Raw genomic sequence first — 27759 nt, forward strand, 5'->3', positions numbered from 1 at the left:
AACCGAACCAGAGGGTAGCACACTATCAAGTTCAACAAATGGCCACAGAGGGCGAAAAAATCGACCGCGCGCCGCTGCTAAAAAAACCTACGTAGTAGCATCACTTCGGGATGCGTTCGTTAGTTCCAACATTTCCCGGTAGAGGCGTCGTAATAAGCGCAATTTTATCTTACAAACTTTTTCTTACAATTACCGAAGCATTTTTGTTACATGAAAAACACGGGAAAATTATCATTGCTAATTAATTATTGTACTTTTTGTTAGTAACTTTATTGTTTCTTCGTTATTATAAACGCAAATAGCATTCAGCATCATTGATCTTTCACGTGACCTCTGGCCTGGATTTAAAATTTTTACCGGTGTTTTCGAGTGCACGGAAGCACGGATTCATTCGTTCGTGCACTCAGACTGGTTGCTTCTTTGTTTCTAAAACTAGTTTCTTGCGCTTCGATGTCTCGTGTTATTTAACTTGGGGTGAAGTTAAGTGTTTGCAAGCGGACATGTAAGGCCGGAAGTTGGGTTTCGGTCGTGAGCCATTCGGAACACGTCTGCTTCGAAACGGCAGCTGGATTTTGCTGCGGCTGACAACGGCAATAACGGTGAGTCGTTTAACACCGCTGCTTGAATCTTTATATAACATCCGTCTCATTACCTTCCAGGCGGGCACAAGTTAACGAACTAGATCCTGCATTACATATGGGCAGTCAGGATCTCAGTTGTTTCCTAAATAAACCTTTACTTGCGAGGCTGTCGTTTACACACACAACCAGAAAGAAAGAGGGATATCGGAACGTGCGTCTCATTTTTCATCTTACTGTAGCCGCGGTCGTAGGTGACTGAGTAGCCTTATCAATATACATATTAAACTTTTTTTTCGAGTGCACCGGCAATTTCTTTCGTCCACAAAACCGAATAATCCTTCTGTAAAATGAAGTGAAAGTACAGAATTTAATGTATTAAACAGTTGCAAGCATGATAATTCACCCATATTTCGTACTTGTTGGTTCCAAATGTTCTTGCTGTTCAGTTTGGTTTACCGTAGGGCATTTATTTTTGCAGTAGTGAAGCGGTGCATCACGTTCTTGCAGAAAAATAATGCATCAGTTGTAATAGCTTCATGACTTTCATGCATTTGCTTGTGGAACCAGCAGTGTGATCTCTTCTAGTGTTTAAATGAACGCACAAATGTTCTCATTTGTGATCTTAGTAATACTTAAGCTGTTGACATGCATTGTAGTTAGGCAGACATCAATTTTATGGACAATAGCAGTATTTATTTAACATGCTGCTTAAGCACCCTAGAACAGACAACAGTGTTCATGCAGTGCATGTGTTCTATAGTCGCAAACCATTACAATATATATGTCACACTTTTTTGCATTTCATATTGCAAAATTTTGCTTTTTCAATTTCTGATTCAGTCAAAATTTCTGTTCCAGACATGCAGTAATAAGAACGGCACCAGTATAAAGCAACACACTCCACGCATTAAACAGAAGCTGCTGCCTGCTACAACAAGGTTGTTGTGTGGACGTTTGCTACTACTACAAGGTAAACAACACATGGTTCAGAAATGAATATGTTTGATATATGCTGTATTGGCTTGCTGTTTGCAGCAGATATGAATGTTTGTTCATATTTATGGTTCAGTATAATTGATTCGAACATAAAAGAAAATACACATTAGTTTGACTAATCTGTGCTGTATCTCATGTGTCACCGTTCTGCCCAACAGAGTCTATGCCAAGCACATCTTGGTCATCACTGGAGCTCCTATCTGCACCAACAGGAAGGGGCTGGAGCCGAATTTGCAAGGCTTTTACACCCCGAACAAAGAAGCGCATGCAGAAGAATATGGATGAGATATCAAGTCTGCAGAGGACTGTGTTAAGACTAAAAAGAGCTTCAGCCACCATTCCACCAGCACGGACATTTGGCTGAGTCATCCAGGTAACTCAAGAAGGACTTTCTAGAAATTCTTCGTCTTCAGATGCACCTGCAACATGCGACCAAGCACGGACGACGCTGGCCAAAAGATCGAATTCCGTCAGTTTGCCCTTAATCAGCTTCCTAGCCATGTCAATTCCGTTTGTGCCAAGTGTAATTTTTCTTCTATAAGTGCAAGCTTTTTCATTGCCCATTTTTGTTAGAGATCATTCATCCTCATCCAAACATAAAGGTCAACCGATTCTTCGCTGATACTTAATACCAGTCATTGTCTAGTAGCCTAACATATCTGTAGCAGTATCTTCTAGTGTACGTTATTATGCACAATTCGTCTCCTGAAATAGCTGATATAGCATTGGCATGTGTCTTGCATTAACCTATGCACCATGTGCTATGCACCATTTTACTTTTCTTGATGTTTTTAGTCTTCTTCCTCGATAGCCTGGGTCTTTGCGCAAGCTACACTGAAGTGATTGATTGCAGAATCTGGTTTTGCTGCCCCACTTGGTTGTGGTAACTGTGTTACGTTTCTCGGATGTGGGTGACTGGTCAGTTGCATTGGTAAGCAGTCCCTCAAGGTAAGCATTTGCTTTTGCAGTCCGCAAAGCGACATAGACTCCCATTATACATACACCGTGTAACTGGTGCTCCCCGTTCGTTCTTGCCTGCTGCGGCCATGGGCAAATTGTGCTTGTGGCCTAACTCGGCCATGATTTGCTCAAAACAGAGACCAGCATATGTGCTTACATGGTTTGAAGTGTATGAAGTTGATAGCCGTATGGGTGGAAAGGCCCGCAATAATGGCTGCCGATGGTGATGCCCACAAAAGCGACTTGTCCACATTGAGACAAAGTGGGACACAAAGTGTGAGCCACACATTAGCGGCCCTCGAAAGAAAATAAATGTGCTGGTTGAAAAGGAGTTAACGCTAAAATCCCGGGTAGTCCATGTCGCTGTGTTGGTTGCGGCAGCAGATGCCTGCGTCACCTGATTGCTTCGCAATGGAAGTTGCTCATCTTCAACGGCAACTGTTGGTTCAAATAGGTGCGAGGCTCTGTCCAATCTGTTTGTACCACTGGTTGTCGCACGTTACCAGACCACCACATACGACAAAGGCAAGCATTATGCCTGTGAGATGGTTCGTCGCCAATGTATAATGTATTGTCTGAACCTCATGCGGTGACTGATTGCTGTTTAATTTTGCTGTTATGTCACTTGGTTACGGTTGCAGTGTTATGTTTTTCGAATGTTGCGGCCTGGTCGGTTGCACTGGAAAGCAGTCTCTCGAAGTAAGCATTTGCTCCTGCAGTCTGCACAGAGGCATAGACTCCCAATTTACAAACACCGTGATTTGTGCTCCCCGTTCACCCTTTCCTGCTGCAGCCATGGGCAAATTGTGCCTCTGGCCTTTCTCGGCTGCGATTAAGCACGAACGGAGACCAGAATACGTGCTTACATGGTCGGACGTGCATGAAATTTGGTGGAAAGGCCCGCAAAAGTGGCTGATGAAGGTGATGCCCATGAAAGCAACTTGTCTATATTGAGACAATGTGGGACACCAAGTGTGAGCCACACATTAGCGGCCTCCGAAAGAAAAGATATATGCAGGTTGGAAAGGAGTCAATGCTAAAATGATGGGTAGTCCATGTCACTGTGTAGGCTGTGGCAGCAGATGCCTGCGTCACCCGATTGCTTCGCAATGCAATTTGGGCATTTTTAATGGCGACTGTTGCTGCAAACAGGTGGCACACTGTCCAATCTGTTTCCGTTGCTGGTTGTCGCTCGTTACTAGACCACCACGTGCGACGAAGGCAAGCATTACGCCTGTAAGTGGGCGGCTGAAAGTACCGTAAGAGACCCGTGTATGTGAATGCTCACTGTTGCCATATGGTTCGTAGCCAATGTATAATGTATTGTCTGAACCTTATGTGGTGATTGATTGCTGTTTAATTTCGATGTTATCTTACTTGCTTATGGTCGCCATGTTATGCTTCTCGACTGTGGCGGCCTGGTCAGTTGCATTGGGAAGCAGTCTCTCGAAGTAAGCATTCACTCCTGCAGCCTGCAGAGCGACATAAGACTACCAATTTTCCTGCACCGTGATTCATGCTCCCCATTCGCCCTTTCCTGCTGCAGCCATGGGCAAATTGTGCCTCTGGCCTTTCTCGGCCGCGATTAGGCATGAACGGAGACCAGCATACGTGCTTACATAGTCCGATGCGTATGAAGTTGATAGCCACATGGTTGGAAAGGCCCGCAAAAGTGGCTGATGAAGGTGATGCCCATGAAAGCAACTTGTCTATATTGAGACAATGTGGGACACCAAGTGTGAGCCACACATTAGCGGCCTCCGAAAGAAAAGATATATGCAGGTTGGAAAGGAGTCAATGCTAAAATGATGGGTAGTCCATGTCACTGTGTAGGCTGTGGCAGCAGATGCCTGCGTCACCCGATTGCTTCGCAATGCAATTTGGGCATTTTTAATGGCGACTGTTGCTGCAAACAGGTGGCACACTGTCCAATCTGTTTCCGTTGCTGGTTGTCGCTCGTTACTAGACCACCACGTGCGACGAAGGCAAGCATTACGCCTGTAAGTGGGCGGCTGAAAGTACCGTAAGAGACCCGTGTATGTGAATGCTCACTGTTGCCATATGGTTCGTAGCCAATGTATAATGTATTGTCTGAACCTTATGTGGTGATTGATTGCTGTTTAATTTCGATGTTATCTTACTTGGTTATGGTCGCCATGTTATGCTTCTCGACTGTGGCGGCCTGGTCAGTTGCATTGGGAAGCAGTCTCTCGAAGTAAGCATTCACTCCTGCAGCCTGCAGAGCGACATAAGACTACCAATTTTCCTGCACCGTGATTCATGCTCCCCATTCGCCCTTTCCTGCTGCAGCCATGGACAAATTGTGCCTCTGGCCTTTCTCGGCCGCGATTAGGCATGAACAGAGACCAGCATACGTGCTTACATGGTCGGACGTGTATGAAGCTGGGTGGAAAGGCCCGCAAAAGTGGCTGATGAAGGTGATGCCCACAAAAGCGACTTGTCCATATTAAGACAATGTGGGACACCAAGTGTGAGCCACACATTAGCGGCCTCCGAAAGAAAAGAAACGTGCAGGTTGGAAAGGAGTCAATGCTAAAATGATGGGTAGTCCATGTTGCTGTGTAGGCTGCGGCAGCAGATGCCTGCGTCGCCCAATTGCTTCGCAGTGCAATTTGGGCATTTTTAACGGCAACTGTCGCTGCAAACAGGTGGCACATTGTCCAATCTATTTCCGCTGCTGGTTGTCGCTCGTTACTAGACCACCACCTGCGACTAAGACAGGCAAGGCACTACGCCTGTAGGTAGGCGGCTGAATGTACCCTAAGAGACCCGTGTAAGTGAATGCTCACTGTTGCCATATGGTTCGTAGCCAATGTATTATGTATTGTCTGAACCTTATGTGGTGATTGATTGCTGTTTAATTTCGATGTTATCTTACTTGGTTATGGTCGCCATGTTATGCTTCTCGAATGTGGTGGCCTGGTCAGTTGCATTGGGAAGCAGTCTCTCGAAGTAAGCATTCGCTCCTGCAGCTTGCAAAGCGACATAGACTCCCAATTTTCATGCACCGTGATTCGTGCTCCCCGTTCGCCCTTTGATGCTGCAGCCATGGGCAAATTGTGCCTCTGGCCTTTCTCGGCCGCGATTAGGCATGAACGGAGACCAGCATACGTGCTTACATAGTCCGATGCGTATGAAGTTGATAGCCACATGGTTGGAAAGGCCCGCAAAAGTAGCTGATGAAGGCGATGCCCACGAAAGCGACTTGTCCATATTGAGACAATGTGAGACACCAAGTGTGAGCCACACATTAGCGGCTCCCGAAAGAAAGGAAACGTGCAGGTTGGAAAGGAGTGAACGGCTAAAATCCGGGGTAGTCCATGTCGCCGTGTAGGCTGCGGCAGCAGATGCCTGCGTCACCCGATTGCTTCGCAATGCAATTTGGGCATTTTTAACGGCGACTGTCGCTGCTAACAGGTGGCACACTGTCCAATCTTGTTTCCGCTGCTGGTTGTCGCTCGTTAACCTGACCACCACGTGCGACGACGATGGTGAGCCGTTTAAGGCTAAACCCCATTGACGCGATTTTGTGCGCGACAGCGACGAGCGACGGGTTCGCGCGACGGATCGGGCCGTCGCTTGAACAGATCGCTCGGTCTTGTCGCGCGATCGCTCGGTTTTGCAAATCTAGAATTCGTCGCTCGTCGCCCGGAAGTGCTATGAGCGACTAGCCAATAGCGCAAAGCCGGAACTGGATGTACATAACTTCAGTACTTCTGATTGTCGCACGGAACGAGCAAACGATTGAATTTTTATACGTGCAAGGATAAGAACCTACTGCAAGACTTTCAGAAATATTTTATGCTGCTTTTTACAGTAAAATACATCAACTTAAGTTAATAAAGCACGCGTCACGCTAGTTTCGGCGCCTATATTGCTGCCCTCATACCGGCAACGCTGGGGAGACGTCGCTCGAAGTCGTCGCTCGCATGGGGTGCAACTTGTAGGCGACGAGCGAACGCGACAGCCATCTCCATCGCGTCGCTTGTCGCTGTCGCGTGCAAGATCGCTTGCATGGGGTTTATACTTTACGAGCTCGTGTCAATGATTCCAGCGTATCTCGACATGCAAATTTTATTTCTGCTATTGCACGAGAATGTATGTACACTGCTTTTCTTCTGCCAATAAAGTCGCACGTTCTGTTCACTCACTTGTGGCTTGTTGGTATGGGCGTCAGTAGAGGCTCTTGGCAATTAGAACGCACCAGCTACGCGGCAGCGAAGGCATTGAGGCATGCCGCATAGCCGGCAGGGCAAGCCCGGCGCGTACCAGCGTACGCGACCGGCGAAAAACGGCCATATTGGATTTGTTCTAAAACAAAAAGTGTACTTCCGCTTCCTAATTGAGCAACGTCATCTGGCGTCCACCTAAGTAAGTTCCATGCGCTGCCGCTGCTTATTTTCGAACCACTGCGAAAGGTACAGTTTCCCTTCTCTAATTTGGTTCTTTATTCTATGGTAGGGGCATTCTATGATAGGGGTTCAGAGGCGAAGTTCACGAATTCCACTTTTTCGCCCGTAGTAGCTGCATACCCAGCTTCGCATCCCATTTAATTCGACCTTTGAAGCTATCTCAGGTTCTCGTGCAGAGCATTGGGACCTTGTCATTTACTAGAGGCTTCATGGGGGCTGTAGGAAATCGGTAGAGTGGCAACGAAATGGACGAAGCTAGTGACAGCGGCGGCGGGAGGCCACGAAATGATACCATCGCTACGGAAGACGCTACCCTTGCATTTAATATAGAAGAAGTAAGTCTTACTTCCGTTTTCACAGCGCAGTGGGTTAGCAGTGTCGTCTGATTTTATTTTAGTCTTACTGGTTTCTTTTAGCGTGAGGACGAAACAGCGGTGACAGGCGTTTTCTACTGACTTGTCTCGCAGCTTGTAATTTCTAATGCGCTAGCGACGTATGTACTTACGTTTGGTTGTCTGCTAATGCTATGATATGCCTCTCCAGTTGAATCCAAATAGCCGTTGTGAATGACTATTTCTGTCTTTTTGTAGTTGGATGACAAAGAATTTGAGCTTCCACCTGTGGAAAATCCACCGACGTTGGAGAGCATATTAAATGAAGTAAGTGTACTCGTTCGCTGTTCTGCACATGATCAGTGCTGTTAACCTTTTCACCATTAAGCAGTGTTGTGTTTCAGATCGGTTTTCGGTTGCATTGGATTTAGCAGTACTTGTCACATGTTTAACCCACTGTGGGTGCTTAGTGGCTATGGTGTGCTTCTAAGCACCCGGTCGCGGGAACGAATCCAGGCCACGGCAGCCGCATTTCGGTGTGGGCGAAATGCGAAAACACCTGTGTACTTATTTAGGTGCACGTTAAAGAACCACTGATGGTCCAAATTTCCGGAGTCCCCCACTACGGCGTGCCTCATAATTAAAGTGGTTTTGCCACGTACGCTCCATAATTTAATTTTAATTTCACATGTTTAGCAACAACAAATGAAAAGAAAAGCTGTTGAAAGTGGCACAACAGGCTGTGGATTGTTGCTGGCATAGAGTTTCCTACAAAATTACTAGAGGGAACTCTGGCGCTAGTGTCTACGTGAGCTACAATGGGAGTGGTTGTCCCAGCATGGGAATTATGGGAAGTACATGGATTTGCCTAAACTTCGTCCTTTTTGGCTTCAAACGGCTTTGTGACTTTCTAAACTCGTCATTTTCAACAGTGTATTGCGTAATAAATAATTAAATAACCATCATTAAAATTGCCAGACGGCAGGATTCGAACTCAAGGACTCTAGCACAGAAGCCTGATATTGAAACTATTAAGCCACGGACGCATGTATCGACAAGCGAATGAAACGAACTTATGAATTTGTCCAGGCCATGCCAGTGCTTTGAGACGCTTGGTGCGTTTCGATTTGGGCACATAGACAAGCTTAATCGTTGCAATTAATAGCAATTGTACGCGTTCCCGGCGTCTTCTGCACTTCGAAGAATAAAGATTGCGCTGAAATATACGACAATAAGATTTATATAGCGTAATATACAAAGCCACAAGAACGTCTGAATCCATAAGCACGAAGATCAGACAAATCCATGTACTTCCCATCATTCCCATGGTAGGACGACGACTGCAGCGCCAGAGTTCCCTCTAGTAATTTTTGTAGGAAACTCTATGGTTGCTGGGACTTCGCCCCCATATGCTGGCTTAAGTCATGTGACCAAACTGTCTGAATGTTTATGCATCACTGGGCCTCTTCTATTCCCAACTTTCACGGACAGTGTCGCGGTCGTGCGCCGGCGGCCGTAAACAATCGAAAGATTATACTCGCCGCAGGCTGCCATGTGTTCGCGTAGCGAATTGGTGTTGTCTACACTTTTTCTTCACTTTTGGTTGAGGTTTTAACGCGTGCAAAGCTACTGTTGGATCCTAAAGGACAGTTATCGTGCTCAGAATGAGCAAACATAGATGTAACCGTACTTGCTGGGTGCCGTAATACAAAAGTTAGGCAGTAGGTGCGCCTACTTGCTGGGTGCCGTAATACAAAAGTTAGGCAGTAGGTGATGTGCGCCTTCACTCATTCTCACCGGCTGCATCCATGAGGAAGAAATTGATTACTAAGCTGCATATCGGCAAAGCTGTCACTGCGCACTTCATGCCGGCGGACTTTTTTTGGAATACGACAGATGAGTGACGATTCCGAGCACTTGAAATTGCGAATAGACGCACCTCCATAAAGACGCAGTATATTATGTATACTATAGTACATTAGCATATTAGTATATTACACTATAATATACTAATATACCAGTATATTATATTAAGCACTATATGTTGTGCAAGGAAAGAAATAATGCGCAATCTTAACTCAAATGTGTTTTAGGATGATTGATGCTTGCTTTCTTGCCACTCATGCCTTTGCGGCCACGTTGGAGTGCAAACATTCTCCGTGAAGCCTTGTACCTGCTTCAAAATTTCTTGTTCTCGCTCATGCGTTCGTGCTCTGCAACGCCGGCTTGACATTCCACCATTTTCGAACAGAGAGATGAGTTTCTCATTTGTGCATCGAAGCAAAGTGGCGCAGGCGTAGAAGGACCTGGAACTCATGCTTGTCATCGTCTGCCACTTCGATGCCACTTTAATTTCCATTAATTTATCGTTTCTTTATTTCATTTATTAAGCACAAGTAATTTCCCTTATGTTGTCCTTGGTGTCAGTGTTTGTTGGCTTCTTCTGATATGACTAATAAAAATCAAGCCCCTCGGTTAACCCTCTTTCTTCTCGTTTATTACATAACGAGGGTCTCGAATCCGGCAACATTGATGCCTTCAGGTAGCTTATGTGGGTTTATTGACCAGTTGCCTTCACCCAAAAAGATCACGTTCTCGTGACGCCTGCGGCAAAAGGACGTGCCACGTCCGCCGCCAAGGTCTGTGGGTGGTGACGCTGGCTAACACTCCCAGGGTTCTACTAGGACACACAAATACCCAAGAAAGTGGATGGGAAAACGGTGCCGCGGTAGCTCAATTGGTAGAGCATCGCACGCGAAATGCGAAGGCTGTGGGTTCGGTTCCCACCTGCGGCAAGTTGTTTTTTCATCCACTTTAATTTCCATTAATTTATCGTTTCTTTATTTTATTTATTAAGCACAAGTAATTTCCCCTATGTTGTCCTTGGTGTCAGTGTTTTTTGGCTTCTTCTGATATGACTAATAAAAATCGAGCCCCTCGGTTAACCCTCTTTCTTCTCACATATATATATATATATATATATATATATATATATATATATATATATATATATATATATATATATATGAAAATAAAACCTTTAATAATAGTTACACTTGAAAAATTGACCTTGAAAAATTTTTCACTTAGAGTGACTTTCAAGTGGCTGTCGTATGAGTATTTACCAGACCTCATAGTAGGAGACAGTTCAGTTTCACAGCCCGATTCCCCTTGCACCACCAAGAGACTGGCTTCTCTCAGATGAACCATGCGACAAGCAGATTCAGTTAAACCTGTTAGGGGAGGTATATGTGCTTTGTGCATATTAATTCTTACAAATCAATAAAAAAAGACATGTAACAGCTTGTGAATACACAAAGTGTAGCGAAGAGAGACGCTAGTGGGTCGAGCGCTCCTGCTCCGCGACGGCTCTCGTGCTTGGAAGCTGTGACTGCCCTGCACGTCGACGTTGCGCTGCTCTGAGCTCTGCCAAATAAACACCTTTAGAATTGGTGTAGGTGCGGGGTACCCTCAGACGATCATCCTGGAGCTCTGGTCTCGTACCCTACCATCTACCATGCCCCAAGACGCCTCCCAACAAACGCCTCCTCCTGCACCCACTGCGTGTCCCGGGGTGCCTCGTCATCGCGACCCTCCTATATACACTGGAGCGGACGACACTGACGTGGACGAATGGCTCACGGTGTACGACAGGGTAGGCGACCATAATAAGTAGGACGAAGCGGCCAAACTGAGCCATGTTCTGTTCTACCTCACTGGAGTGACCAGCCTGTGGTATAATAACCATCAAGCAGAGTTCCAGACATGGTCGGAATTTAAGACTTCCCTCGCCGATGTATTTGGTCGCCCTGCTGTTCGCAAGCTGCATGCCAAGCAACGTTTGCGAGAACGAGCTCAACAGCCAGGCGAAACATTCACCAGTTATATCGAAGATGTCCTGGACCTATGTAGAAAAGTCGATTCGACCACGGCGGAGTCTGATCGAATCCGAAACATCCTGAAGGGCATAGAAGACGGCGCCTTTAACATGTTGCTGGCCAAAAGTCCACGCTTTGTGGCTGAAATTGTCACACTGTGCCAGAGCTATGAAGAACTCCGCAGACAGCGGTCATTGACCCGTCGATCTCTACCGCGTGACGAACACCTCGCTGGTTTGGCTGCCATGTCCAACCAGGCAGCGTTGCTCGCAGAAATGAAGGCGTTGGTCCGCGAGGAAGTTGCCCGGCAACTCTCATTGATGGATTTTGCACAGCCGCAGTCGGTACACGTGCCTACGCCAAGTTTTGCGCCTCCGCTTCGCCACATCATAGCGCAAGAACTGCACGAGGTTTTGCCTGAGCACCACCAGCGTGTTCCCGCGGCTGCGCCTCACAGCTACGCCGAAGTCATGGCCAGGCCCCAACAGATCCCAATGGCTGTGCCACTCAGCTACGCGGAAGTCGTCACCCACCTCAACAACTCCCTCAACGGGGACTTCTGACGTATGCCGAAGTCCTCGCTATGCCCTGACAACAGCCTACTATGCAATCACTTCACCAGCTGCCACGTCCAACGCGTCCTTCCACATGGATGGGACCTGCCGCAACGACTCAGTGGCGTACAGCGGACAATCGACCGATGTGTTTTGCGTGTGGCTATGCAGGCCATGTTGCACGCCACTGTCGTCGCGTGCAGTCGCGTAGCGCTACACCATATGTGCCAAGTTCTCTGGCGGGTTCTCCGCGCCCTTATTACAGGGACGAACCTCGAGCTGCGTGACCACCATTCCGCCGGTCCGCCAACATCCGCCGCTCAACTTCTCCATGCCGACGCTCCCCATCACCGATGCGGCCTCGTCCCGAAGCTCGGGATGAGGAAAACTAATCGTCGCAGTCCATGAGGCAAGGGCTGCGACGCCGTCGAAACGCGAAAGTCCTCAACGTAGCCCGACCAATGTGATAGACGTGTTAGTTGACGGTGTGCGCACATATGCCCTCGTGGATACCGGAGCCGCTGTATCAGTTATGGACGCAAAGCTTTGTCGCTTCCTTCGAAAGGTTACGACGCCAATTGCTGGATTCGCCCTCCGCACAGCAGGCGCACAGCGTATTCACCCGATTGTGGCGTGCACCGCTCGTGTTCTCATTGAGGACGTTGTATACGCCGTCGAATTTATTGTGATTTCCTCATGCTCCCACGAAGTTATCCTGGGGTGGGACTTTCTCGCCCGCCACGATGCCGTCATTCGTTGCGCGTGGGCCGAACTAGAACTGTCGCCAATCTCGGATATGACGCTTATTGATAATGCTTCTTTCGCGAACAAACTACTTGTCAGGCACGACACCAACGTTCCTCCCAACTTGTCAGTGATTGTATTAATGCATTGCAGCAGCCCCTCTGACGCCATTGCACTACTTTCTCCGTCGGGCCACTTTTATACTTGAAAAGGTCTGCTGCTGCCTTTTGCGACTGTGAACGTCAAACAGGGCTCCACGGCTATTTTTGCCTGTAAGCCCTTCTCATACCTTGTGATGCTGCTTCAAGGCGAATGTCTTGGCCACGTGGGAGTGATCGACGCCGTACAAATTACGGATGTTCTCGAAGACACGTCCTGTGCCAGTTACATGCTCGGTTCTCTCTCTACGTCCGACCCTTTGCCCACAGGTGTGTTCGATTCATCTATTGCCGATGGCCTCACCCCACCTCAGCATTCACAGCTTCTACGCATCTTAGAAGAATTTCGTTCTTCTTTTGATGTCGGGCAACCTTCCCTGGGCCGGGCGTCTGCTGTCACGCACCATATTGACACTGGCTCCCAACCGCCATTGCGGCAACGACCATTGTGTCTCTGCCACAGAACGTTGTGTGATTAATGAGAAAGTGGACGATATGCTTTGGTGCGTAGTGATCCGACCCTCAAACAGTCCATGGGCATCCCCTGTCGTCCTTGTTACGAAAAAGACGGCTCGGTACGGTTCTGTGTAGACTATCAGCGCCTGATCAAGATCACTTGCAAAGATGTATACCCGCTGCCGTGAATCGATGACGCCATCGATAGCCTACAAGGAGCACAATTTTTTTCATCTCTAGATTTACGCTCCGGCTAATGACAAGTACCCATGGCTGACATCGATAGGCCGAAGACAGCCTTTGTCACACCCGACGGCTTATACGAATTTAACGTCATGCCGTTTGGACTTTGTAATGCGTTAGCAACCTTTGAACGCATGATGGACACAGTTCTCCACGGTTTGAAGTGGCACACGTGCTTATGTTATCTCGACGACGTTGTTGTTTTTGCCTCTGACTTCACCATGCAACTTCAACGCCTACGGCGTGTTTTGACGTGCTTAGCAAATGCTGGCCTCCAACTGTACCTAAAGAAGTGCCGATTTGCAGCGCGGCAGCTCACGATACTAGGTTACGTCGTCTCGAAGGATGGAATCCTCCCTGATCCAGACAAACTTCGTGCCGTAGCTGAATTTCCTAAACCGACGTCCGTCAAAGAACTGCGCAGTTTTGTAGGTTTGTGTTCCTACTTCAGGCGCTTCATTCGCAATTCCGCCGCCGTCAGATCGCCCCTGATGAAGCTCCTTGGCAACAACGAACCTCTCCATTTGTGGTCGTCTGAGTGCGACGAGGCGTTCACTAAGCTCCGTCGTTTGCTGAAGTCTCCTCCCATTTTGCGCCACTACGACCCAACGGCACCTATTGAGGTACACACAGATGGCAGCGGTGTTAGCCTCGGCGCTGTCCTAGCACAGCGCAAAGAAGGGTTTCCTGAATATGTTGTGGCATACGCAAGCCGTATGCTTACTAAAGCCGAGACCAATTACACCGTCACGGAAAATGAATGCCTGGCGATCATCTGGGCGCTTACTAAGTTCCGGCCCTATTTGTATGGTCTCCAATTTGATGTCGTCACAGACCACCATGCACTATGCTGGCTGTCGTCATTGAAGGATCCCTCAGGCCGTCTCGCCCGCTGGGCGCTTCGCTTACAGGATTACGATATCCGCGTACTGTACCGCAACGGACGCCAGCATGCTGATGCTGACGCCCTCTCACGTTCTCCTTTGCCAGACGACAATGCCTGCTGCGCAATATCCCAGCTTAACGTTTCTTCCGTCGACATTGGGACCATCGCTTCTGAGCAGCGCAACGACCCCTGGATTGCCTCCATCATAGACTGCCTTGCTGATCTGTCATCGCAGCCAACCACTCAGGCATTGCGCCGTCAAGCTCGCCATTCGCGACGACCTGCTTCACCGACGCAAGTACACCTTTGACAGCCGCTAGTGGTTATTAGTTGTACCTCGGAGCCTGCGTTCTGAAATCTGCGCATCGTTCCACTCTGATCCGCAGTGTGCTCACTCTGGACTTTTCAAAACCTACCAGCGCCTCCGACGACGCTACTACTGGCGAGAAATGTACAACTACATTCAAAAGTCCGTTCGCTCATGCCCCGACTGTCAGCGCCGAAAATCTTCACCCCACCTCTCACCAGCTGGTCTGCAGCCTCTACCCTGCCCTACCTGGCCATTCGGGCGCGTTGGCATCGATTTGTATGGGCCACTTCCCCTGACGTCGGCTGGTAACTGCTGGGCCACTGTGGCAGTAGATCACCTTACATGATACGCTGAAACCGCCGCTCTCCCAGCAGCTACAGCGCGCGATGTTGCATCATTCCTGCTTCGCCAATTCATCCTGGGTCCAATTCATGGTCCACCTCAAGAACTGCTTAGCGATCGCAGACTCGTCTTCCTGTCGGAAGTAGTTGAAGTGATTCTCAAAGAGTGCCACCCTCAAACAAATGGCCTCACAGAACGCTTCAACTGTACGCTCGGCGACATGCTTTCAATGCATGTTGCCTCCGACCACACAAACTGGGACGCCATTCTGCCATTTGTCACCTACGCGTATAATACCGCTACGCGATGCACCACTGGATTTTCACCCTATTTCTTGCTGTATGGTCGACACCCTGCGCACACCGACACCATTCTTCCTTACCGGCCGGATGCATCCGAGTGCGTGCCATTTCTGCCACAGTCAGACATGCAGAAAAGTGCCGTGACCTTGCACGGGCCTTTACTTCCGATGATCAAGAGCGCCAGAGGAGCACTCGCGGTGACGCCACTGCCACGGTCACCTTCGATCCGGGAGCGCTCGTGTGGCTCTCAGTCCCTTTAACTGCCCCTGGCCTCTCATCAAAACTGGTCTCTAAGTATGAAGGCCCTTATCATGTTATCGAACGCGCATCTCCTGTGAACTATGTCATAAAACCAGTTGAGCCATCTTCAGACATGCGCCGCCGTGGACGAGACATTGTCCATGTCGACCGTTTAGAGCGTTACTACGACCCGCTCATCGTGACGAGCTGTTAGGTCGCCGGACGGCTCCCGTCTAGCTCCCGGGGGGTGATTGTAGCGAAGAGAGATGCTAGTGGGTTCAGCGCTACTGGCTCTATAAACGCTAGTAGGTCGAGCGCTCCTGCTCAGCAACAGCTCTCGTGCTTGGAAGCTGTGACTGCCCTGCCCGTCGACGTTGCGCTGCTCCGAGCTCTGCCAAATAAACACCTTTAGAAAAGATACAATCAAAAAACCTTTTCATGATGAAAGGTCAGTTCAGAAGATAAGACATAACATTTATAAAAATTACACAGTATATAATAATTTATGAACACAACTGACAATTATTAGCATAGAGCAGCGCAACTCCATAACACAATAATTTCATTACTTGTCAAAGCACACTTTATGCCATTGGTTTCATTTATTTCCCGGCAGCAGAATAAAGGATTATAGAGTATAAATTATCAGGTGCACAAATAAACAACCATGTTAACAAATAAATAAATAAGACAGCAATTTCTCAAAACTGAAAAGACCCGAGAGCAAGTAGAAACAGCGTAGATTGCGTTATTGAGCAGCTAATACAGCATATTACAAATAAAAATTAAGGAAAATGCGCAGCATATACTATGCAATTTTAGAAATAGCACAACCAAGCGTCTTTCCGTACCCAAACGGTAAGAATCTTTCTTCGTATATTGACTTATAATTTCCTACGACTTCAAGTGTACCAGAGAACTGGAAGAATGCCAACATTATACTAATCCACAAGAAGGGAGACGTTAAAAAATTAAAAAAATTATAGGCCCTTTAGCTTGCTTTCAGTATTTTATGAAATATTCAAGATAATTTCTAATAACATAAGGGCAACACTTCGGTCAGCCACGACAACAGGCTGTCTTCAGGAAGGGATATTCTAAAATGGGTCATATCTATGTCATCAATCAGGTAATCTAGAAATCTGCAGATTACAATCAGCTTCTCTATACGGCTTTCATAGATTATGAAAAGGCATTTGATTCAGTAGAGATACCAGCAGTCATAGTGGCATTATGTAATCAAGGAGTACAGGAGGCATACGTGAATATCTTGGGAAATATCTACAAAGTCTTTTGGCCGAAATATTGACAATTTTCCATGATTTCATGTAATACACTTAGAAAAAAGAAAAGGCAGCGAGAATTACCTTACCTTTCCTGGTTTCGAAAACACTCACTGAAGAAGCTTTTGGTCCAGGTTATAAAGTCTCCAAGTTGGCAAGCGGTGGTCTCTTTCTGGAACTCTGCGAAAAGAAGCAACAGAAAAAAATGTCTAATCTAATGTCATTCGGGTATCTCCCAGTGACAGTGGCACTGCACCGCACCATGAACATCACTGGTGGAGTCATTTTCGATGCGGATCTGATGGAGCTTACTGAAGCTGAACTACTAGAAGGCTGGAGTGATCAGAATGTGATCAATGTCAAGAGAATGAAGTTGAGGCGGGATCAAATCAAATCTTTATTTTCCACCATGTACATTACAGATGGAGGATGGAGTCCACAGACCCACGTAATTAGCGGCATTTGGGCATCAGCAATGAAAAACAGTCAATAAACAAATGTAAACACTTGATTAGTGCAGAAGAAAAGTAAAACACAATGATTCGAAAATAATGAAATAAATAAATTCCAGGATAAGTAAATCAGTTTTCTTCTTCTACAAACATAGATCTAAGTTTGGCAGTGGAACAAATAAGTCAAAACTAGTAGATTGATAATAGTTTAACAGTGATGGCAAAGAAAAACATAGGCGTTCCATGCCAGAAGTCAAGCGGGGTGCAACAATGTTCCAATATTCTCCATGTCTGGTAGCATAATAGTGCTCATTTTTTTCTAATTGTGCCATTTTACCTAGGTTAGGTATGTTATATCTCACTTCATATTTAAGTCTAGTACTTAAACGATAGTGGTATAGTTTATGAGCCGTGATAATATGCGCTCTATGGAAAAAACCTGTAGTTGTTGCATTAAAATTAGCATTGTACACGTGGCGTAGGTATTGTTTCTGCATAACCTAAATTTTTTGTAGGTTCGAAAATGTTGTACCCCCGACAAGTTGGCAGTAGTTAACATGTGAATAGAAAAGAGAATTATTAAGAAGCATTTTAAGTTTTGCAGAAAGAATGTATCTGAGACGACCAATTATTCCAGGATGGCAAAGAGATTCAAACAAAGCACTGAAAGGGACACTAAAGGCAAGTATTAAGTCGACGTGGACTGTTTAAATACCATTCCGAAAACCTCGCAACGCTTGTTTCATGCCAAGAAAAGACTTAGTTTACTTAGTTGCAATCTGAAAATTTAAACTGCATTATTATCTCGTGTCGGTTTGTCCGAACTCGCACTGCACAGAAAAATAGCCAGGTTGAAACTCTTGTACTAACTGTACAACAATAAATTCAATTTGGACTCCAGACTATACTTGCGTCCCCCTGGACGAGGATCCCCACGTACAGGTCACCCTCATACTGTAATGCCCTATGTGCCGCGCGTTGATGCCTTCAAATTTTCCTTTCTTGTGAAAACTATAGTTGATTGGAACAAACTTGACGCAGATGTATTTATTGAAACGCACACAACTGAATCATTTGAGCGTAAACTGTCATGTGTTTGCTGAATGCATTGTTTGTTTATTGCAGAACTGGTGTTATGTGTTTGTTTAAAAATTGTTTTACCCCCACCCCTGTAACAGCCCGCAAGGGCTAACAGTATTGGAAATAAATAAATAAATAAAGGTCTGAATACATTTTTCGAAATTCAAATGTCCCGCCATCCAACTGGGGGAGTGGTGGCATTTCATACGCCATCACTACCCTTTGCTGCCGTTGGTGAGTAAAACGGCACCCGAGAGACGGTGGTACCGAGGCAAGACAGAGAAGTGGATTCGCCGTTGCAGCTGCTTTTTGGTCAAGTGGCGTAGACCATTTGGGCATCCCGCGACATTACATGAAAATAAATTCTCTGCTACTTGCAGGTTGCGCGAGTTTCGCGAGCCAGAAAAACCAGCGCAGCACTACGTGATAACGAAACCATTGAAATGCGAAAGCGTGGGTGGCGCTGAGTCAAGCTAAAGCGAAACCTTTTCACCGCCCCATGTCATTGTCAAGGGTAATTTCAATGAGTTCTTTTTTTTCTAAAAATGAAATAGAACTGGACAAGTAGCATTTTATTTCGCCTTATAATACAAGGATGTTTTTTGCGACGAGTAGTTGCGTACTAGTGACAGAATTTAACTGAGGAGTGCTTTCATCATCAGGCAAGTACTTAAATGTCCTGGAGGAGTCTCTAACCATGTCCTGCATTTACCTCAATTTCTCAGTTATTAAGGCTCCGTTTTCGATAAAATTAACGCCTTAGAGTTCCTCGAGCATTAATCTGTTGCTTTAGCTTGACTTAATATTTGCCTTTAGTGCCCCTTTAATTCTGACTTTCGGATCAAGTATGCTGCCTGAGACCATTGAGGAAGTGTACATAAGGATCCGTGTCAGACCCTACATCTCCAATCCTCTCCAATGCTTTAATTGCCAAAGATTTGGCCGCAGTTTACAGAACTGCCAAGGCTGCAAGACTTGCGCTGTATGTAGTGCCCAAGAACATCTGACATTTGTGAGAATGCTCCACACTGTGTGAACTGTGATGTCCCCAGGAGCATGCTGCATACCCACAGTCCTGCCCGTCCTGGAAAAGGAAAAAGAAATAGTAACAATCAAAGTGAAGGAAAACATCACGCTCAAAGAAGCACGCAGGCAGGTAGCATACCTGCCAAATAACACCTTTGCTGAAGTGGCGCATCAGGGGGTAGCGCTACAACGGCCTCCGGCGGCTGCCCTCCCCCCCTCCCCCGGCTGCTGCAGCTAGCCCTGTGCTGCCGTCCCAGAAGGAGGGGCCATTGATCTCCGGGCTGGTGGCCTCAAGGGTCTCTGCTTGCAAGAGTGCGTGTCCAGCGTCTCGGAAGAGGTGATGGACACAGCACCCATCCAGACTGCGCCCTTAGCGACGACGGAGTGGCGTGAATCTCTCGACCCTTCCAAAAGAGACAAACTTTGCATCACAGCCTCCGAAAGGGGCTCTGTGAGCTAACTTGTCTCTTTTAAACACACAGCACAAAAACAACTTTCACCATGGCTTTATAAATATTACAGTCGAACCTTGAATAACGAAGTTATACTTGGAGTGAAAAACTTCATAAAATTGCAAATTTTCTTAATTCCAAGTTTCAGAGTTTCAGCATTAAAAACAACTTTGCAAATTCCCAGAGCATTCTGGCTGGATAATATTTTGTTAGTAAGCACTTATGAACAAATTGCTAGAAGGTCGGGCCATAATAGCATGGCTATGAGCGGCAGCGCATGCAATGCAGATTGCACTGAGAGCAATGCATTGATGTGGCTCAAGGCGTCCGAGATATGCGTGTGTTGCGTCGCGCGGTGCCGCAAAACTTGGACGCCATAGCCGACCACACTTAGTGCCCGCAGCCGCCACCCACAAATTAAAAACGAGTGTAAAAAGATACAAGTGTTAGTCCTGAGTCAAAAAAAAAAAGTCAGTTTTGCCAGAAAGGTGGATTATTGATGGCGATAGCAAAGAAACTACACGAAGTAAGGTTCGTAGTTTTATTGGTGTCATGCGCACTCAGGCAAACATTAACAGATCCCGCTCTATGACCATGAACTTGCAGTCACAATGCAAGCGAGCACTTCATACCGTGCCTCGGAAACTTCAGATTACTTGACCGCCAACAATAGACACGCGGGAACAATAAGATGCGTAACAGAAGTGCGAACATGCAAGCACCCTTCGCTTAGCTGCAAGCGGGCTAGTGGAGCGACAAACACGGGCCGCTTACAAGCTGCCTGAGCAGAGTGTTGCTGCTGTCTTTCGCTAGCGAGGGTGGTCGATGCGTGTGCCCTCTCTCGCGAATGCATCTAGGCACCTCTCTTGCCTCGCTCTTTCCAAGATGGCTGCCTCCAGTGACATGTTCTCGACCACGCTGTGCACTTCTACCACGCCTATATGTTCGTCTGCACAGCGCAAGCCACAAAAGTGATTTTGCATAGACAAAGATTTATGTTTGCTGCAAGAAGTTGCAAGTGCGCACCCATTTGAAAACCCCGCAGTGTGGGAAGATGTGGTGCGCGTTGACTAGCATTGGCGTCGGAAAGGATTCGATTGGATGCGGAATGCAAGCTCGCTGGCCATCACGTGGCGGTCCCAAGACTGTGCTTTATTTTCCACTGGATAAAATGGACCGGTAACGCATTACAAGTGCACATCTAGATACTTTATGGACAAATAAGTTATATATATTCATTTTACTTTATAAAAGTGATCAATGGAGGTTTTTATTTTCTTTCATTACCCTGAATTTGGCGAGAGGGCAATGTAACTACAGAAGGTCTGCTCCATTATGCTAAATGTATAACTCGTATAATTAAAACGTGAAAATCAACAGCCACTCCGCTGTGGCTTAGTGGGGCAACTCAGAGCAGAGTGGACTGTAAAGACATTCAACTGGAACACTCAATTGCCCCCAATATCGATAGGGCACCGCGTAGCCCGCACACGATGCGCGCGCGCAGGGAAGGCAGATAGGCATGTGTTCCTGCCCCTCTCCCCCCAGCACATGCTTGATCACGTTACAGCGCATTCACTTCCTCCCTCTCCCTTTTGTGCAAAAGGAATCGTCAGCTCTCACGTTACTCAGAGTTATTTACCCTGGTGACAAATGGTGCAGCGGTGTTTGCTTCCTACCGTGTCCCAGTGCACGTGCTGTGACAGCGATTTTGCCTGTCAAACTTTTCATGCAGAAAGATGTTTGAAATAACTTTGCCTCAGGCGACATGATTGAAATGGTAAAAAAAATTTGTTAGATCGAAACTGTGTCACAAAATTACTTTGTTAAATTGCGAAAAATAAGTACCATATTTTCCGGTGTATAACTCGCAGTTCTTTCTACATTTTTCATTGGTGCGTCTTATAGAATGGTGTGGCTTAGATAAGTTTTTTTTTTTTCGAAAAAATACTGCCATCAAAGTCAGATTGGATGCTACAACCACGTGAAGCATGCTTAGTTGACCTCCTCTGGCAGTTGCTACAGGTTGTGTGCGTGCTATGGAGGTGCCAGGTTCTTCTCGTGATCGAGTTGCCGTGCGCCATGCGAGAAGGACTGAGCAGCAATGCAAGCAGCAACAGGCAGACCACTAGTCAACTGACTCCAATGTCGTCGCATCTGCTGATCCCTTTCAAGATAACACACCACATCGCTGCGCAGGCTACGCAGTTGCTAACAGAGTACAAGACGCCCCCCCCCCCCTCTCCCGCACTGCCTTCCCGCTTTCCTGCCTTGTGCATGATTCGGCTCACCATCGCACCACGCTTTCACTTGCACATACAGCATACGGCACATAGGGCCAATGTTATTGCCCTTGGACTTTATATGGAACATCGACCACGATGACAGAAATGTGCCTGGAGTGTCCATATCATTGATTGCGCGTGACCTGCGCTCATGAAGTGAAACAAACGTCACTGTATTTTTTTAAGATCACTTATCGAATGAACAGGTGCGTCTTATACACAGGTGCGACTTATATACGTTTTCTTTCAGAAAAACTGCTGTATTGAGTAGGGTGCAACTTATAGACCGGAAAATGCAGTACAGTTTTTAATGCAACTAAGATGGGATAGTGAAATAAAATGCACACTTTCCAATGGAAAGACATGTAAAGGAAAATAAAACTTGATGTTTCGGGTCCCGTACTTATCTTATATTTAAACAAGAGCCACTGTTTGCTTTGTGATCAAGGGTCCCGTACGGGACCCGAAACAAAGTTTTATTTTCCTTTACACGTCTTTCCATTGGCGAGTGTTTGTTTTATTTCACTATGCTCATTCCTCGCCAGACGGGTTTCCGTCGAACTCTGGATTATATTAAACTAAAATGGGAAATTAAAATAGTTTGTTACATTGCAAATTTCGTTAAATCGAGGCTCATTATATTTAGGTTTGACTGTATATATCCCCAAATAATCATCTCGGTAAAACAAACTTTATAACCTCATTGATCAGCTTCCAGAATCCTACATACTTGAGTGTGAGTTTAACGCTCACAACACTTTGTGGGGAGCGTTAAAATTACACACAAATTACATTGCTTGCACTTAACATTTGGGCAGCCGGACACCTTTCAGCAACATGGGAAAAGCTATTGTTATCCCAATTTTGAAGCAGGCTAAAGACCCACCCTTGGTAACAAGCTACCATCCACTAGTGCTTACAAGCTGCTACTTGTGCCCCCATCCCACCACTACTCTAACACACATCCTTATGGAGTGCCCGGCTGATCCTCCCCTGCGGGCTCGGAGCTTTCCACATGGGAGGAATGGGAGGCCACACTGCACACTATGGACCCGTACTGGCAGAGGACCGCCACTACGTGGGCTGCAGATGTGCTGCAGCGACATGAACTAGCGGATCTCTAAGTGCAGTGGGGCTGTGCCTGGCCCGGGCTTGCAGCCTACACCAGTGGACATTAAAGTTTCGTCTCTCTCTGTGCCTATGTAAGCTTTTCGAAAAAATGATAAATCACAGTCTTTTGCATTTGCCAGACTCAAACATGCTTGATCCTTACCAATGGGGTTTCGAGAAGGCCATTCCACAACCGACCATCTTGTGGGCATTGAGGCAAACATTTGCGATGCATTTGCCCATAAACAATACTTCAGTTTTTCTGGATATGGAAAAAGCCTATGACACCACGTGGCGCTACAGCATTATCAAGGACCTATTGGGAATCTGTATCCATGGCAACATGCTTAGCATAATTCAAAGCCATCTCACAGCGTAATTTCTGCGTTAGAATTGGTAATGCTCAGTCTAGACCATTTACACAGGAAACTGGGGTACCGCAGGTTGGCATTCTTATTTGTACCTTTTTATTGTTAAAATGAACTCTACGTTCATGTATTCCACAAAGTATGTTTTATTCAGCGTATGTTGATGATTTGCAGATTGGATTTAAATATTGTAACATTGCAGTCTGCGAGCAACACGTTCAGCTTGGGCTGAACAAAGTCTCATCATGGGCAAATCATAACAGCTTTAAGCTGACTCCCCAGAAAAGCTCCTGCATCCTCTCTACAAGGAAGAGGGCCTTTTTCCCAGAGCCGAGTATCCAGCTCCATGGTGAGCGCTTACCTTTGAACACACAGCACAAATTTCTAGGTATCATACTTGACTTTAAACTTACATTCATTCCACATATAAAGTATCTCGAAGCCAAATATGTCTGGAGACAATGAACATTGTCTCTACTCTAACACTACTCTAACACACATCCTTATGGAGTGCCCGGCTGATCCTCCCCTGCGGGCTCGGAGCTTTCCACATGGGAGGAATGGGAGGCCACACTGCACACTATGGACCCGTACTGGCAGAGGACCGCCACTACGTGGGCTGCAGATGTGCTGCAGCGACATGAACTAGCGGATCTCTAAGTGCAGTGGGGCTGTGCCTGGCCCGGGCTTGCAGCCTACACCAGTGGACATTAAAGTTTCGTCTCTCTCTGTGCCTATGTAAGCTTTTCGAAAAAATGATAAATCACAGTCTTTTGCATTTGCCAGACTCAAACATGCTTGATCCTTACCAATGGGGTTTCGAGAAGGCCATTCCACAACCGACCATCTTGTGGGCATTGAGGCAAACATTTGCGATGCATTTGCCCATAAACAATACTTCAGTTTTTCTGGATATGGAAAAAGCCTATGACACCACGTGGCGCTACAGCATTATCAAGGACCTATTGGGAATCTGTATCCATGGCAACATGCTTAGCATAATTCAAAGCCATCTCACAGCGTAATTTCTGCGTTAGAATTGGTAATGCTCAGTCTAGACCATTTACACAGGAAACTGGGGTACCGCAGGTTGGCATTCTTATTTGTACCTTTTTATTGTTAAAATGAACTCTACGTTCATGTATTCCACAAAGTATGTTTTATTCAGCGTATGTTGATGATTTGCAGATTGGATTTAAATATTGTAACATTGCAGTCTGCGAGCAACACGTTCAGCTTGGGCTGAACAAAGTCTCATCATGGGCAAATCATAACAGCTTTAAGCTGACTCCCCAGAAAAGCTCCTGCATCCTCTCTACAAGGAAGAGGGCCTTTTTCCCAGAGCCGAGTATCCAGCTCCATGGTGAGCGCTTACCTTTGAACACACAGCACAAATTTCTAGGTATCATACTTGACTTTAAACTTACATTCATTCCACATATAAAGTATCTCGAAGCCAAATATGTCTGGAGACAATGAACATTCTTAAAATTCTTGCCCACATGACATGGGGCAGTCACAGAGGTTGCCTAATGAACCTGTACAGGAGACTAGTGCGGTCACGTTTGGATTATGGTTCCGGGTTGTATCAAACTGCCACTCCAAGTGCATTGAAGATTTTGGATCCCATTCACCATTTAGGTATTTGCCTGGCCACAGGCACCTTCAGAACAAGTCTTATATAGAGTTTACACATAGAATCCAGTGAGTGGTCACTCCAGCTGCAGAGAACATATATAAGCTTCACTTATTTCCTCAAAGTGCACTCTAATCCTCAATGCTGTTATAAAACCATTAATGATTTGACCTTTGCTACACTGTATATTTCAAAAGCAACCTTCAATGAGAAAGCAGTTCTCATACACTGTGCGAAGAAATGAATGTCTCGCTACATGTGCATTCCCTGATGGCTCGAACAAGGCTGTTGCCACCGTGGCTGTGGCAACTGATTGAATGTAACAGGTCATTAGTCAAAGTTACAAAGCATGCTCCAGAGATGCACATCTGTATGTACTTTTTAGAACTCCAGTTGAAGTACTCCTGTCCAGAATTTTATACTGGCTCATCAAAGTTGCCTAATGACGTATGCTACATGGCAGTCGGGCCAACCGTCTCGGGAGTTCCATGTTCTGCTCGTAGAGACAGGCGTCTTTATGGCAGAGGCTTACATAGTACTCTCCAATGGAAAACAAATACATGAAAACTGCAAAAAGCTATCATATTTACACTCTCTAAGCATAGTAAGAACTTCAAGTGTCTCTACGGAAACATAAGAATCCAGTAGTCAGTGACCTCTACTCATCTCTGTGTAATATGTATGTATCTAATGTTGAATTCCAATGGAGGAGTCGGAGCAAGTTTTTCTGCTCGTTTCGGAGCAAGTTTGTTCCAATGAGAGAGTCGGAGTGGATTCAGAGCGGGAGTCACTCCGTGGAGCAGAAAAAGATGCTCCGCCAAAATCGGCGGAGTGGACCGGAACTCTGCGTGACGTATTTCCTTTACCACGTTTGTCTGCTGGGAGGCGCCACCGGTCACGACTCGCGAGGAAGCAAAAGCTGCTGCACGCTTGACGAGATGTCCATTCAGCACACTTACAAAACAACAGGTGAACGGCGCTGAAGAGACAAGTGGCCGGTGCGGCGGTGCTGGGAGCAAACAGCGGAAGGAAATGACAACACGCAAAGTATCCTGGGTAACTCGACGATAAAAGTTCCGCTTCCGCCTTGCTCAGGCGGCGCAGGTTGTGTTCCACTCGTGGATTTGGAGGCGTTGCTCTACGCCAGAGTCGAGTGCTCACTCGCGGAGTTCGTCGGCTGCTCCGACTCCGCCATTGGAATTCAACATAATCAACATATCATACTATGTTGGGTGCCAGGGCACAGAGGCATAGTGGGTAATAGGCTTGCAGATGAATTTGCTACATCCATAACAACGGGGGCCTGTAACTGCCATAGCTATCCCGTCCACAGACTTGATAGGACACTCAAGTCCACTAACGATAGGACACACATGCGGTACTCATTCTTACCTGCTGACATCTGGTGAACCTCCTCTGTGGTAGGTGTGGTGAGAGGCTGGCTGTTCTCCACGACATGGTGGAGTGTTGGGAAGCGAAGGCTGAACGAAAAAAGCACTTCCCTCTGGCACACCGATACCCTGGTACCCCTTCATCCGGTATTGTTTCTTGGAACAGATCCTATTTTTGACCATAGGACAGTTTTAAATTATTTACAAGATGTAGGTTTATTGCATGTAATACGCCCTTGAGATTTCTAGCGCCTCCTCTCACCAGAGGCTGATGCTGCGATAGTAGTGACTTGCATGGCACATGCCTCCGGGCCCTGGTGAGGCAGTAGTGCTACTTATAGCAACATATTTTAATGTATTACCTGTGGGGTTCTCACGCATGCTCTTGGGACAAAGGAACGATAACACAGTAGTGCAAACAATCACAAGGGCATTTATTGCACCTTTCATAGATCAATGCCTGCTAGCTGAGTTGCTGTCCTCGAAACATGCCGATGGGTGCGCGACAAATCGCGGAAGTCTGACTCACCGCGACCGTATAACGAGCGAATATGTTCGCCCCATGCTGGACATCAACAGCTAGTCGTTCGCGTGTATGGTCACGTGAACGGTGGCACGTTTGAACGATCATGTGCGTCCATTCTGGGGTAGGCCTCGTGAGCCGGTTTCGCAGAAGCATGGATCGGCGCACACGCAGAACATCCACGTGGCTTGCCAACCTTGAGCCAAAGAGAAAGCCTTCTCCTTTTTGGGCCCAAGGAATCCCGCCGTGAGGTGGCGCTAGCAGAGCAACACTCGCGCCATCTCTCGTACTACGCTGCAAGTATGCCGACCATGGCCGTAAAGCCATGCGGCGAAGCCGGATTACAGGAGAAGAGAGCGAAGCGGGAAAACAAATATCAGGGGACGCGTGAGAGTCGCGCATCTCCACACACCTCTTCATAGTATTAGATCTATTCTTTTGTAACATCAATCATCTGTATTTCCATCATTTGTATACTCCTTCCCCCTACTCTAATGCCCAACATTGGGCGCTGTAGGTATGTAAGTAAATAAATAAATAAATAAAATAGTACATAGCTTCTTTACAGCATATGTCATACAACATTGTTTAGTTATATTATGAGTATATTTATGCACTGACCAATATTATTTAGGCCTCTGTACAGCAGTCTCTCGTCCAAGTCTTGGTATTCACTATTAATTTACCCATGACAGTGTACAATCATTACCTTGGTGCTCTTTGGCCACTTCTGGCCCT

General features: G+C 46.5%; 1 protein-coding gene and 1 long non-coding RNA gene across 5 annotated transcripts in view; both read left to right on the forward strand.

Annotated features, from left to right (window-relative positions):
• Window positions 1-379: 379 nt before the first annotated feature.
• On the forward strand, window positions 380-6811 carry LOC139054411 (uncharacterized). The gene is made up of 3 exons (XR_011511192.1): window positions 380-599; window positions 1440-1551; window positions 1736-6811. It is a non-coding gene; the product is annotated as an uncharacterized lncRNA (long non-coding RNA).
• Window positions 6812-7013: 202 nt separating this feature from the next.
• The window catches only part of Vps8 (vacuolar protein sorting 8), a 962017-nt gene continuing 941271 nt past the window's right edge, over window positions 7014-27759 (forward strand). For all 4 annotated transcript variants that reach the window (XM_070531351.1, XM_070531354.1, XM_070531353.1 and 1 more), the window contains exons 1-2: window positions 7014-7305; window positions 7561-7629. In XM_070531351.1, the coding sequence (XP_070387452.1) occupies window positions 7216-7305; window positions 7561-7629 (159 nt within the window). In that variant the 5' untranslated portion in view covers window positions 7014-7215. The remainder of the gene's footprint in view (window positions 7306-7560; window positions 7630-27759) is intronic.

Source organism: Dermacentor albipictus, chromosome 1 (assembly GCF_038994185.2).
Source record: "Dermacentor albipictus isolate Rhodes 1998 colony chromosome 1, USDA_Dalb.pri_finalv2, whole genome shotgun sequence".
Classification (NCBI taxonomy): Eukaryota; Metazoa; Arthropoda; class Arachnida; order Ixodida; family Ixodidae; genus Dermacentor; species Dermacentor albipictus.